This window comes from Rhinatrema bivittatum, chromosome 2, assembly GCF_901001135.1.
Source record: "Rhinatrema bivittatum chromosome 2, aRhiBiv1.1, whole genome shotgun sequence".
Classification (NCBI taxonomy): Eukaryota; Metazoa; Chordata; class Amphibia; order Gymnophiona; family Rhinatrematidae; genus Rhinatrema; species Rhinatrema bivittatum.
Genome location: NC_042616.1, coordinates 423733158 through 423748565, shown reverse-complemented (window position 1 = coordinate 423748565; position 15408 = coordinate 423733158). Strand labels below are relative to the sequence as shown.

Here is a 15408-nt window from a genome sequence, read left to right as displayed (position 1 = left end):
AATCTGTATTACACAAACAAACTAAGAAAATAAGACTGACTTAGGTGAAACAATGAAAAGATACATTTTCTGCATAATATATGCACAAAACAGGTACTTATGAGAACACCTGAGACAAATAACAAAACAGAATATATACAATATATTAGCACAATAAGCAAGAATAAATATCTTAACTCCCTAACTAATAGGGATAATTATATATAAAGGACTAGCAAAAGTTACCACTTTCCTGAAAAGTGCCTTACAAAGCTTCTTACTTGTTGGTAACCAAGAGGTTCTCTTCTGGAAGGCTGGACTGCGCAGGGAATTCTGGGTCTCTGCTAAGCTTGTCATGCTAATCTGTGTAGTTCCTAGCAGGAATTTGTAAGTTCTACTGTGCTCTGAAGTTATGTACATTTTGGACTGCACATGCTCAAAAGATTTCTTTGACTCATTTTCCTGAAATACTGCCAAGCTACTGATAAGGAAAAACTTACTGCGTATGTTCTCTAAATATGGTGGCTTTCTTGTCTTTGTCCACTGCTTCTAAATGCCATATAGTGACCACTAGTTTTACACTTTCTCTAAACCTAACAAATTCTGCAAAACACCCCAATATAATAACTAGAAATCAACATATGTATCAGTTATATAATATTTCAGGTAACAAGTAATCATTACTGTTAAAATAACGTGAGTGTGGAGGAAATGACATCACAGAGACAGAGGGTCATCTGAACGGTGGGCTCCTCTCTCAAACTAGAATTATCCCCGTGTATCTCAGGCATCCGACAGATTTTACAGTAGAATGGTGAGATTACTTACCTGATAATCTCGTTTTCCTTAGTGTAGGCAGATGGACTCATTAAAAATGGGTATAGTGTGCTCGTGCTAGCAGTTGGAGACGGATCTGACGTCAGCACGTGGTACATATACCCCTGCAGGAAGTGCAGACGCTCAGTAATCTTCCTTGCAAAAGCTGTATGGATATATGTGTGACTGACCGATTGATTAACTGAACATGATTAACCTGACCGATTGATAGTAGCTGGAGACTGCCAGTGTTCTCAACCGGAAGGCATCGACACCCGGCAGGGTGGATGCCCTATGTAAGGAAATATGGCTTACCTCGAAACGGTGAATCCCCATATATATCGGCAGCCGGGTGGGATGCTGAGTCCATCTGCCTACACTAAGGAAAACGAGATTATCAGGTAAGTAATCTCACCATTTCCTAGCGTGTAGCAGATGGACTCATTACAAATGGGATGTACAAAAGCTACTCCCGGACTGGGTGGGAGGCTGCCTGAGGTACGTTTAGGATTGCCCTTGCAAATGCTGAGTCCTCCCTGGCCTGGACGTCCAGACGGTAGAATCTGGAGAAGGTATGGATGGAGGACCACGTTGCCGCTTTACATATCTCTGCAGGCGACAGCATCCTAGTTTCTGCCCAGGAGGCCGATTGTGCTCTGGTAGAGTGAGCCTTGACTCGTAGAGGTGGTGGTTTTCCCGCTTCTACGTAGGCCGCTTTGATAACTTCTTTGACCCAGCGAGCAATAGTCGCTCGTGAGGCCGCTTCTCCTTGCCGCTTCCCACTGTGAAGGACGAACAGGTGGTCCGTCTTTCGTACTGTTTCAGACATCTCCAGGTATCTGGACAGCAGCCTGCCGATGTCGAGATGACACAGTATTCGACCTGCTTCCGATTTCTTCAACCCTTCCATGGTTGGCAAGGATATGGTTTGGTTGAGGTGGAAGTGTGAGACTACTTTGGGTAAGAAGGAAGGAACCGTGCGAAGATGGATAGCCCCTGGGGTGATCCTGAGAAACAAATCGCGGCAGGACAGCGCTTGTAGCTCTGAGATGAGGCGTGCTGAGCATACGGCCAGCAAGAACACCATCTTCAAGGTTAACAACCGGAGGGACAGTCCTCGAAGGGGTCTGAAGGTGGGTCCCGCTAGGAAGTCCAAAACTAGGTTGAGGTTCCACAGGGGCACTGGCCATTTCAGTGGCGGGCGAATGTGTTTGACTCCTTTCAGGAAATGTGAAACGTCTGGGTGTGTGGCAATGCTGTTGCCGTCACACCTGGGGCCGTAGCAGGATAGCGCTGCCACCTGAACCTTGATTGAATTGAGGGACAGACTCTTCTGAAGCCCATCTTGCAGGAAATCCAAAATGATGGGGATTTTAGCGGCATGTGGGTTGGTGCTGCGAGTTTCGCACCAGGCTTCAAATACTCTCCAGATCTGTATATAAGTTAGTGATGTGGAGAACTTGCGTGCTCGGAGGAGTGTGTCTATTACCGCCCCCGAGTATCCCCTTTTCCTCAGTCGAGCCCTCTCAATGGCCAGACCGTAACAGAATTGAGCTGGATTCTCGTGGAGGATGGGACCTTGTCTCAGCAGGTCCCTGTGAGGGGGCAGGGGTAGGGGATCCCCTGCCAGTAGTCTTCTCATGTCTGCGTACCAGGGTCTTCTTGGCCAGTCCGGGGCCACCAGAAGAACTAGGCCTCTGTGCCGCTGAATCTTGTGTATAATGGCGCCCAGCAGGGGCCATGGGGGGGAAGGCATATAGCAGGATCCCCTGAGGCCATGGTTGCCCCAGGGCATCGATCCCGTGGGATAGAGGATCTCGTCTGCGACTGAAGTATCTGGGTACTTGAGCGTTGGACCTGTCCGCTAGTAGGTCCATGCCCGGAGTCCCCCACTGGTCCACAATCATCTGGAAGGCCGTGGGTGACAGTTGCCATTCCCCCGGGTTTAGGCTTTCTCTGCTGAGGAAGTCTGCCGTGGTGTTGTCCTTCCCGGCGATGTGGACGGCGGAGATGTCCTGGAGATTTGCTTCCGCCCAAACCATCAGGAGGGCTATTTCTAGGGATACCTGTCGGCTTCTGGTTCCGCCCTGTCGATTGATGTATGCCACTGTGGTGGCATTGTCCGACATCACTCTGACTGCCTTGTTTCGAAGTCTGTGCGCAAATCTCTGGCAGGCTAATCTGACGGCCCGTGCCTCTAGTCGGTTGATGTTCCACCCAGACTCTTCTCTGCTCCACCGCCCTTGGGCGGTTAGCTCTTCGCAGTGTGCTCTCCAGCCACTAAGGCTGGCATCTGTAGTGAGCAGGGTCCAGGTTGGGGAGGACATTTTTGACCCCCGGCTCGTGTGGTCGGGCTGCAGCCACCACCGTAACTGATTCCGTACTCTGGCCGGCAGAGGTAGATGCACGGTGTAGTTCTGTAATCGTGGGCTCCACCGAGATAGGAGGGCGCGTTGTAACGGTCTCGTATGAGCCCGTGTCCATGGTACTACTTCCAGAGTGGATGCCATTAGGCCGAGGACCTGTAGATAATCCCAAGCTGTGGGCCGGGAGGTGCTCAGCAGGGCCTGCAAACGATTCCGGAGTTTTGATCTCCTCTTGGAGGTCAGGCTGACTCTGTCCCCCTGGGTGTCGAATCGGACTCCTAGGTATTCCAGCGACTGCGAAGGCTGTAGGGAACTCTTGCTCATGTTGACTACCCGTCCTAGGCTTTCCAGAAGAGATATAACTCTGTTGGTTGCCCGGTGGCTCTCCTCCGGTGACTTTGCCCTGATCAGCCAATCGTCTAGGTAGGGATGAACGAGAATTTCTTCCTTCCTGAGGGACGCCACCACCACTACTATTACCTTGGTAAAGGTTCGCGTTGCGGTGGCTAACCCGAAGGGTAACGCCCGGAACTGAAAGTGTTGTTTCAGGACTTTGAAGCGTAAGTAGCGCTGGTGATCCCGATGGATCGGGATATGCAGGGAGGCCTCTGACAGATCCAGGGATGTGAGATACTCCCCTGGCTGTACTGCGCTTCGGACTGACCGCAGAGTTTCCATGCGAAATCTTGGGACCCTTAAGTGCCGGTTGACTGGCTTGAGGTCCAGGACAGGTCGGAAGGTGCCCCCCTTCTTGGGTACGATGAAATAAATGGAATAATGCCCAGAATTTATCTCCCATGCAGGCACTGGGATTATGGCTTTTAGGGACAGGAGACTCCGCAAGGTAGCATCCAGTGCCGCCCTCTTGAGGGGGGGGGGGGGGGGACAAGGAGATTCCACAAACTTGCCCGGAGGGGGATGAAGGAAGTCCAGGTAATACCCCTCTCGGATGATGGTGAGAATCCACTGGTCCGAAGTAATCTCGACCCATCTGCGATAGAATAGGGTTAGCCTGCCCCCTATGGCTTCGTCCCCCAGATGGGTCGGCTGATTCTCATTGTGGGGTGCGGCCGGGACCCGAACCCGAGCCGGTTCCCCTCTTGTTGTGCCTGGTCCGAAAGGACTGGTTCCTGGTCTGAGAACGAGGTGCTTGGTAGCGAGTCCTGTAGGGATTGAAGCGTTGAGAGCCTCTACCTCTGGATGGCCTAGGAAGAGGGCGCTGGTTCCTCCTTGACCTGTCTTCTGGTAGACGGGGTAATGGAGAGGCACCCCACTTGTTAGCCAGGTTCTCAAGGTCGCTGCCGAACAGGAGGGATCCCTTAAAGGGCATTCTTGTAAGGCGTGCCTTGGAGGAGAAGTCGGCCGACCAATTTCGTAGCCAGAGCTGTCTCCTGGCTGCCACTGAGGATGACACTCCCTTGGCTGCCATACGAACTAAGTTGGAAGCAGCGTCAGTGAGGAACGAGAGAGCTGATTCCATTTCTTCTCCCAGGGTGTTGTTCCTGGCTTGTGACAAACAGGAACGCGTCACCACGGTGCAGCAGGTCGCGATTCTTAGGGACATGGCTGCCACCTCAAAGGCTTGTCTCAGGATGGCGTCCAGGCGCCGGTCATGCGCATCCTTGAGGGCCGCCCTTCCCTCCACTGGAATGGTGGTGCGCTTCACAATTGCGCAGACTATGGCGTCTACTTTGGGGCACGCCAGCAGCTCCTTAGTTGCCAGGTCCAGGGGGTACATGTTGGACAAGGCCCGACCCCCTTTGAATGAGGCCTCCGGCGCATTCCACTCCAGATCGATTAACTGCTGTGCTGCTTGGAGGAGGGGAAAATGGTGAGCCGATTGACGAAGGCCCTCTAGCAGGGGGTTCATGCTAGGTTCCCCTGGGGTGCCTTGGCCCAGGATAGCCAACTCAGACAGGCATTGAGAGACCAGGTCTGGGAGATCCTCCTTAAGGAAGAAGCATCTCATGGTTCGATACGGCTCTATCCCCGAGGGAGGTTCACCCTGCTCGGGAAGCTCGCCCTTCTTCTTCAGAGCAATCTGAATCCCCATAAGTGGGGCTTCCGGGTGGCGAGTGGCCGTGCCTAGGCCTAGAGGGACCAGGGGCAGGGTCATCCGGTACGTGTGGGTCCACTCGGGGAGCAGGCTGCATTTGGACAAAGGCATGAATCCCCTTGAATAATTCCACCCAGGATAGTGAAGCAGAGTCTAGCCTCAGGGGCACCAGGTCTCTGGGGTTCCCCGACTGCTCACCTCGGCCTGCTAGTTCCAGGGTGTTCCCTGAGGAACTGGCAATTAATCTGGGCTGGGATCGGCCCTGACCTGGAACTCCCAGGGCCTCCTCACATTGGGCACATAGGGAGTCTGCTTCCTCGCTCTGTGTGGCTCTGAGGTGGCATGCTGAGCAGAGGCCTAGAGCTCTTATGCCTGATTCTAGAGGTGCCGGCTCTGTGGACGCCTGGGCTCTCAAACGCTCCATTGCGTCTGTTATCTCTATGCGCCGGTGCGCTCCCAGCCGAAAGTATGCGCCTTGTAATATGCGCGAAAGCTGTGCACCTATCAATGTGCGCCTATTAGCGTGCGCCTAGCAACGCTATCGACATGCGCCCAAAAACGTGTGCCCAACAACGTGCGCCCAACAATTTAATGTGCACCCTAACAGGGCAGAGGGCGACGGCGAGCAGGCAGGCAAAATGGCGGGCTGCCACGTAGGCAGACCCCGCTAATCCTCGCTCTCTGGAGACCAAAGTAAAGATGTACGCCTTACCTGATCTTCGGCGCTTCCCGGCTGCAACCCGGGCGGTCTCCGGCTGTGGGGGGAAAGGGTGATTACCGTCACCGCCGCGCTCGAGGAAGTGCACCCGCTGCCACTAAGCCGTGCCCGAACTAGTCTCGCTCGGGGCTAGGTCCCTGCCGCGATTCGGCCACCGGACCGAGGCTCTTACCTTCGAGGGACCACGGAAATCACCTCGGGAAACTCAACTGGGGAGGGACGCGAGGGTATCACCGCAGGAGTGCGGGGCTCGTCTTCAGGTAGGATCTTCTAAGAATTTAGTCGTTAGTATTTGGAAGAACGCTCAGCGAGTGTTAGGTAGCTCCAAACTGCTTTGGAGAAGAAAATTACTGAGCGTCTGCACTTCCTGCAGGGATATATGTACCACGTGCTGACGTCAGATCCATCTCCAACTGCTAGCACGAGCACACTATACCCATTTGTAATGAGTCCATCTGCTACACGCTAGGAAATAGGGAATCGCTAATCTCATATGTGCCACGGATGTCGGCAAAATGAAAATCTGTCGATTTCCAAAAGTACTCTTATCAGGAAGAAGGCTTTGTTGAGGAAAGTGCAGAGGGCAATTCGCGATATACAGAAGACTATCTCCTAACAAGAGCTGAAATGCAGAAATGGTTTTCTGAGCTGCGAAATGACATGCAAAATAATAAACCAGAAATAATGGACTCGACTGAAGAAATAAAAGAGGAGATGGCGGAGTATGGACGATGTCTCTTCGAAGTGGAAAATAAGGCAGATGCCTTAACAGAAGATCTTCAAACAGTGCGGGAGAACCATAAATGGATCAAAAAAAAAAAGGACTACAGATCCCTGCCTGACAAAATCGAAGATCTGGAAAATTGATCGCGTCGTCTCAATTTATGCTTCAGAGGAATCCCAGAGACTACAGACTTTCAAAATAGCAACGAGATGGTAATACAAATCAGCCAATTCCTACTGGCCTCACAGAATTCTCAAGATCTGGCACTACCACAATCAGTGGAGATAGATTGAGCACATAGAACCCTGGGCCCAAGGCTTGAGAATAGGCCCAGAGACATCTTGGCCTATCATAACTACAAGGTGAAGGAAAATATAGCGAATACTGCGCCGAAAGAAGCAAAATGGAACTGGCAGGGTATTGAAATTATATTTTCAGACCTCTCACCCTCCACTATTCGCAAACGCCAAGAAAAGTGCAACATAATGGACATCCTGTGAAAAGACAATATATGCTATCACTGGCTGTTTTCCCTTCGGCCTGGGATTCACCTTAAAAGGAACATCATATCGCATGAGATCGGTGGTAGAAGCCACAGCGATTATGAGAGAAGCAGGCTACGCTGGATTTGAAGCGAATATGCTTCCTCCAAAGGTTCCAATGAGGAAAGAAGATATGCCTCGTTGGCAAAATATTGGCAAAGGAGTCCGCTGACTTCAATGAAACCCAGAAGCTGCATCAGCAGACCAGGAACCTACACGAACACTGACCGGGACAGTAATGTATTGAATACAAACGGACTTTGCTGTCAATAAGGGTTTTCAAAAGCCTAATAATTCCCACCCACCCCTAGGTTTGTTTTTTCTGATATAGTCTGCCTGAATACATAATTGGCAACTAGATACATTAGTAATTTGGTAATCCCTTAGGTGTTATCCATCAAATAAATTTACCAAAATGAGGACTATCCAATGTAACTACTGTGGAGCCTTTATTCTGAGGGAAATCATCTGGAAACTTAGGGCTTGCCCCATTTGCTCAGAACTCTCTTCCTTGAAAAAGGAGTTGGCTCAAGTTAAAGCTGAATTAGCTTCAATGAAGAAAGTCTCACCCACTTGTTATTCAGGAATTAATTCTCCATTACCACAGAAAAACCAAAAGTCAAGGAAAAATAGATTTACAGTGGGCTCAGGTAGGATAAGACCTGTGACCCACAGACACCCATTCTTGATAGCTGTGCAGCATACAAGTCTACCCCACCACTCACACAAGGCATTAAGGAACTCAAAAAAACAGATCAGTATAATAATCTGAGGATGATAAATTTCCCAAAATGTAAACTTATCTCTCCCATTGAGCAATTAAACAAATACTTTAAAGAGGTATTATCCTACTCCTCCACAAATATGCCAAATGTAATAAAAGTGTATTTTTTACCTGAAATTTTGAAAAGTGGAGAAGGAGTGAGAAGTACCCCTAAAGAAAATCAGCCTTCATTGTCCCCCTTGGAAGATTTATCTGGCTTTTTGGAGACCTCTCAGGAAGACCAGATAGAGAGGAGGGGTATATTACTGGTTACATTCGCAATACCCACGGAGAGAGATACCGTCCTAAGAAATTTTCTTAAAGCAAGGAATAAATTATACCTGGGGGAAAGAATCTGGGTCTACCCAGATGTGGTAAGAGTTACACAAACTCGTAGGAAAAAATTTTTAAATTTGTGCCCTAGAGCACGTGCATTGGGGGCACAAATTTTAGTTAAATTCCCTTGTAAATGTATTTTGACAATAGATAATATACGGTATGTATTCCTGGAGCCTGATCAACTAGAGAAATTTTTGTCCTCTAGAGAGGAATCTATTTAGTTCTTTCTGTAAGTAGATTCAGGAGTATAAATGATACCTTCACTACTTTCTATACTTGTTTACATAAAATTGAAATGATCTGCTCTATTAATTTCCTAAATGAATCTCTCAGATTTCATAGTAAGAAATAAGGTAATGGCATGGAAATGTATGATATTTTTTTTTTCTTTTATGATTTCTTGATAGAAAATGTATTATGCTATACCTTATGGTAAGGTTTAATCCTTATTTGTATGTAATGTTGAAAAATTAATAAAGAGATAAATTATAAAAAAAAAAACAGATCAGTAACCAAAGGAAAAAGCTCATTGTGCTGGATGAATCTGACAAAAGAGGCACTAATCTTGCGAAGGGAAAGGGTGAAGTGGATAACAAAACTCAACTAAAGTCACAAAAGGAGTCCAGGAACAACAGTAACCTGAATGATGAAATCTGGAAAGCTATGTCCACAAATGCTCGTAGTTTGGGCAATAAAATCCCAGATCTGCAGGCCCTAATGGAGGAGGCAGACTTGGACGTTGTTGCTGTCACAGAGACATGGTTCACGGAATCGCATGATTGGGATACGGCAATACTGGGCTATAACTTGTTAAGGAAGGACAGAGAGGATAGGAAAAGGGGAGGAGTGGCTCTTTATGTCAGAAACAATATCCAAGCATCTGAGCTGCAAGGAAGATGGGGCAATGAAGAAGCTTTATGGGCCAACCTAAAAAAAGATGGGGCATCCATTTTTATTGGCGTGGTTTACAGGCCTCCAAACCAAAAGGAAGAGCTAGACAGTGATCTGGTTGAAGACATCCAAAAGATGGGAAAGAAGGGAGAAGTGGTGATTGTTGGAGACTTTAATTTCCCGGATGTAGACTGGAGAATCCCATCTGCAGAATCTAATAATAGCAGAGAAATAGTGGATGCCCTGCAAGGAGCTTTGTTCAAACAAATGGTAATGGAACCCACAAGAGAGGGGGTTATACTCGATTTAGTGCTCACTAATGGAGATAACGTCTCTGAGGTCCAGGTGGGTGCCCACCTCAGCACCAGTGATCATCATACGGTATGGTTTAATATCACAAAAAGGATACGGAAAAGAAGCACAAAGACCTGAGTTTTGCAGTTCAAAAACACAGATTTTGATGAAATGGGGAAGTACCTGGAGGAAGAACGAGAGAGATGTGGAACAACAGTGGATCAAACTAAAAAGGAGTAATTACCAAGGAAACTAATCTATATGTTAGAAAAGTCACTTAAATTTTACTGGCGTCTGTTCTCAAACCCGCTGACAGCCACGGGTTCGGAAAACGGACACCGACAAAATTGAGCGTCCGTCTTCCAACCCGTGAGCTGTAGGCTGATTTTTTTTTTTCGATTTTTTTATTTTTTTGGGGGGCCTCGGACTTAATATCGCTAAAGAGGTTAGGACTTTTCAGCTTGGAGAAGAGACAGCTGAGGGGGGATATGATAGAGGTGTTTAAAATCATGAGATCTATATTCTTTATAGGAATATTGGTAAATAAAAAATTCAAATAAATAAATAAATGAGAGGTCTAGAACGCATAGATGTGAATCAGTTTTTTACTCTTTCGAATAATAGAAAGACTAGGGGGCACTCCATGAAGTTAGCATGTGGTACATTTAAAACTAATTGGAGAAAGTTTTTTTTCACGCAATGCACAATTAAACTCTGGAATTTGTTGCCAGAGGATGTGGTTAGTGCAGTTAGTATAGCTATGTTTTAAAAAGGATTGGATAAGTTCTTGGAGAAGTCCATTACCTGCTATTAATTAAGTTGACTTAGAAAATAGCCACTGCTATTACTAGCAACGGTAACATGGAATAGACTTAGTTTTTGGGTACTTGCCAGGTTCTTATGGCCTGGATTGGCCACTGTTGGAAACAGGATGCTGGGCTTGATGGACCCTTGATCTGACCCCGTATGGCACATTCTTATGTTCTTACATTCACACAACTACAGATTAAACGGTGTGCTCTGCCGAATGCATCTTATTACACTGGACTGCAAGGGATAATGCAATACTCTTCTAAGCATGGCTGCCCCCATGAAACTGTCAGGGAGCAGCAGAAATAATTTCAAAATTAAAGGCATGGCAGTGCAGTTTAGAACCGACAAATGGCACACGTGAAGCACTGCCCAGGACATATCAGCTGGGTTACAAGGCCAATGGCTCACACAAACAAGACATGGCCTTTTGTAATGAGTATCATATCATCACATTGAGATTTTTTTTAAACAGATTTTTCTCCTTTCCTTTAATAGATTCATGACGTCGCACTTGGCCTTTAAAAAGCAAAGGAATGCCCACACAAACCCCAGAGCAACCAATCAGATCGCAGTTTTCCCATAACGGAACGCGCCCGAGGACCTTCCCTCATGACGTCACACCACAGTTGCGCGCACGCGCGCCCGTACCTTCTCCGCCCGAGCTAGGAACAGCCAGAGTGTACGCCAGGTGCAGAACTTCTTTCGTTCACTGAAGTTGAAGGCCATCTCGCGGCTGGCGTAGCGAGAGACCAGAGGGGAGCGGTAGCGGTTAAACTCCTCGCCAGGACCGGTGGTGGGGCCAGACATAGCTGGGCTACCGACCGTCTGCGCATCGACTTCGTAGGGCTCAAGGCCATCCTCCGCCGCTGTTGCCGTCGCCATCTCCACCGGCGCGAGAGAAGCCAGGAAGGCGCACGCGCTCCTACTCTAGGCCTGTCCGTGCCCCCCCCCTCTCATAGGGGAGGGGTGTGATGCGTGCGCATATTCAGTGCCACGTGACCCTCCACGCTCGCATTCTGTACTTCGGCAGGGACGTGGCTGTATAGGCTATGTTTTTTTTCAATGATGGATAAATTATTATAACTCTTTTCTGTGCCTTAGATTCCAACACGGTTGGAATCTGTTTCTAGTAGGGCAACCATGGCCTGACCCATTTTCAATCACAGCTATGTGGAAGTTTCCACCGCCCCGCGCACACCCTTCTTAATCTCCCCATTCAGCTCCGGGATTAAGACCCTAGCCTGGGATGGAGCAGTGTTGCCTGGTTTTAAACAAAATTATTTCCCATATAAAAAACCCCCACATACTCACTTGTAATATGCTTATACTATAGCAATATATTTCAAGAAGAGGCTATCTAAAACTGCATAAAGCAAAATGTAAAAATATATATAATTTGTAATTAATAAATCATTAAGGAGAATAGTTTTCAAAGTCATTTCCACAGGTACTGAGCTGTACCGATAGAAATGAGCGATGACCAATGTGAAGCTCATCTTTAAATCTAAGAAACTATGTACCAATGCCAAGAAAAATTGCAGAAACACAGAATCAATTGAGAGATTAGCATTCAATACTTAATCAAATACCAACAATAATTATGCAGTCCTTCCTCCCCCCCCTTCTTTAGCATTTTTTCCTCTGAGATATTATAACACTACAAAACCTACTCACCCCCTCCCTTTCCAGATACTTATTCACTCCCCCCCCCCCTTATTTTATATGGTACATGATGGCACAAGTTTTTTTCTTTCTCTATTAAGACCCTTTTTTATAAAAAATTTTACTTTTATTGTATTATTATACCAATTTTGTGTAATTTTTATTCTTATTTTTTTATTTTCTAATCTCTCTCTTATTTTATACTACTTTTTGTAAACTGTTTTGATAAAACATACACTTGAAAAACAGTATATAAATACTTTTAAATAAAATAATGGGACCAGCCTGGATATGCAGAAGAGAAATTTTGTCTCAGCATTCCTCTACAGTTTTTGACAGATTAATAAAGGTGGATAATGGAGGGCTGGTAGCAGTCAGAAAACATCTGGCAAAGTCCCCTATGATAGACTCCTGAGAAAAATAAAAAGTAATGGGATTGGAGGCAGTGGTCTAGTGAGGATTGCAAACTGGTTAAAAGATAGGAAACAGTAGAATTAAATGGTAAATTTTCTCAGTCGAGAGAAGAAAAACAATGGAGGGCCTCAGGGCTTTGTACTAGGACCAGAGATTTTAATAAAAAGTCAGCAACTTTGTAGGGATTACAACTGACATTTACATAGACTTAACCAGATTGTTCCAGCCACTATATTTATTGCAAGCCAGTATATTCAAAGTAAATTGTCAAAGTCACAATTATGTCTGCAATTTTTGTAAAATAAAATTAAAAACTGAAAAATGTGCTTGCATAAGTAACCCCTTCAGACTCATAGAACCACTTTGTGCTGTAATAAGTGCTTTAAGGTTGTTGGAGTACATTTCTACCAGCTTTGCACACTGGGAGTGATTTTTGCCCATTCTTCCTGACAGATTTGGTCCAGTGTTGAGGTTAGGTGTGTGCCACTTATGAACTATAATTTTCAAATAGTGCCACAGATTCTCAATTGGATTGAGATCTGCACTTTGACTTGGCCATTGTAGAACATTCACCTTTTTCTTGTCCGGTGTTGCTTTGTCCTGCTGAAAGGTGAACTTTTCTCCCACGGTTTAGGTTTTTTTTTAGCAGAGTGAAGCAGGTTGTCTTGCACTATCTCTCTGTTTCACCATCCATCTGTCCTTCAATTTTAACAAGAGGCCCAGCCCCTGCTGAGGAAAAGCATTCTTTCAACATAATGCTGCCATCCCCATGTTTTGTTGGTATGGTGTTTGCTGAGGAAAAGGTAGTGTTAAATTTACGCTATACATAGGGGCAGAAGCAATATGATGTGCAGTAAAAGCAGGAGTTCATATTGAACACCCGTTTTCCTAACATCTGTACAAAGATCTCTCCTGGGTACCTGAGGCAGTATTATAATGAGCTGCAGTGCTAAAAAGGACATGCACGGGCTCAATTGTGCATCCCTAGCACTCTGCAGTAGCTGCCCAGGAGCCAGCAGTGCACGGGTGAGGGAAACGGGCACTCAGTACGAGTCTGTTTTATCATCCTAGCTGCTGAACCAGCCAACAAGTAGAGAAAAGAGGTTTAACGTGCCCACATCTGTGAAGTTTAAGGACAACACAGAAATTGTGTACTTGTTGATTTTAGGGAAAGGAGAAGAGAGGAGATGCGTACACAGTTTTAGCAATTTTGACTGGTTCCATTTCACACAGCAGCATGCCCACTAGCTGCAGCATCTCCAGACCATAACTAACAAACATGGAGCCAGTTCAGACCACACTGAATATAAGGTTATCAAACATCTGCCTGCAAAAGTGAAAAAAGCTGTGTTCCCACATCTGCAGAGGCTGTAATTTGCAAGTAGGAGGAAGCAGAAAATTGCCATGCAGCTGATGGGCCCTTTCCTCACGGTATGACAGCATCAGCTCCAGAGCTGGCGTTACATTTTTCCCCCCATTAAAAAGGGTGTGTTAGCTGAGTGGCAATTTTCTGCATTGGGGGCAATAGCTAATAGCGTCATCTACATGGTATTTACATATGATGAGCACTATTAGCTACAAATGGGTTTAGACGTGCCAATCCCCTTTTTTTGCATCGGGTGTTAGTCTAGCACATCCAAAATGTGCATCCAACCACCAGTTAACCTGTGCACTAGCCTGAGCGCACAATCTTGCATCAGTCTCATAGTGTTTTGAATTTTGGCCAAAAAGCTCCATTTTTGTCTGATCTGACCACACAACCTTATCTCACATTTTAGCTGAGGCAGGGCTGATGCTTTCTGGCAAACTCCAACTGTGCTTTGCTGTGATTTTACTTCAGTAATGGCTTCTGTCTAGTTACCCCCGCATGCAGGCCAGTTGTATGCAGAGCTCTTGCTGTAGTTGACTGGTGCACCCACGCTTCATTCTCAGCCACCGTATGCTGTAGCTTCTGCAAACTGATTGTTGGCCTCTCTATGGCTTCCCTTACAAGTCTCCTTCTTGATCTGATACTTAAGAGGCAGATTTTATAAATTTGCGCAAGCGCGTACTTTTGTTCGCGCACCAGACGCGAACAAAAGTACGCTGGATTTTATAAGATACGCGCGTAGCTGCGCGTATCTTATAAAATACGGGGTCGGCGCGCGCAAGAGGGTGCACATTTGTGCAACCTGCACGCGCCGAGCCCGGCACGCGCTGCCTGTTCCCTCCAAGGCCGCTCCAAAATCGGAGCGGCCTTGGAGGAAACTTTCTTTCCACCCCCCCACACTTTCCCCTCCCTTCCCCCACCTAACCCACCCCCACGGCCCTATCTAAAACCCCCCCTACCTTTTGTTGGCAGATTTACGCCTGCTGAAAGCAGGCGTAAATCTGTGCGCGCCAGCGGGCTGCTGGCGTGTCATCACCCGACCCGGAGGGTAGTCCGGAGGCCTCGACCACGTCCCTGGGCCGGTGCCACGCCCCCAGTCCCGCCCCCTGACCCCAGACACACCCCTCCCCGCCTCTTTTACAAAGCCCCGGGACTTACGCGCGTCCCGGGGCTGTGTGCGCACCGGCGGCCTATGCAAAATAGGCGCGCGAGGGCCCTGCGCGCGTAAATCCGGCCGGATTTACGCGCCCAGGGCATTTAAAATCCGGCCCTTAGTGCAGAGGGATGGCCTTATCTAGGCAGCGTCTGTGTGGTATGATGAAGCTTCCATTTCTGCACAATTGATTCAACAGTGCTCACAGGGATATCTAAGCACTTGGATATTATTTTGTAGCCTTTTCCTATCATGTGTAGACAATATCTTTACTTTCCTTAGAATGTTCTTTGGTTTTCTTTTTCACAGCTTTCCTTCAGATTCACAGTCTGAGCAATGGTACTGGAATTAGGCTGTCTCTTATTCAAAAAAGCTGAACTTTTTTTTTTTTTTTTAAATGGCACAGGTAGAGTCCAACTGTAAGCCATTTGTTAGGGCAATATCTTTCACCTGTGTTAACTTGGAACTTCTACAGCACAGGGGTTGAATACTTAAGCAAACATTTTTTC

General features: G+C 47.0%; 1 protein-coding gene across 1 annotated transcript in view; it reads right to left on the bottom strand.

The window, feature by feature from the left end:
• The window catches only part of ADSL (adenylosuccinate lyase), a 109137-nt gene extending 97877 nt beyond the window's left edge, over window positions 1-11260 (bottom strand). Inside the window, exon 1 of the mRNA XM_029590232.1 lies at window positions 10950-11260. Within this exon, the coding sequence (XP_029446092.1) occupies window positions 10950-11183 (234 nt within the window). The 5' untranslated portion in view covers window positions 11184-11260. The remainder of the gene's footprint in view (window positions 1-10949) is intronic.
• Between the last annotated feature and the right edge of the window lie 4148 nt (window positions 11261-15408).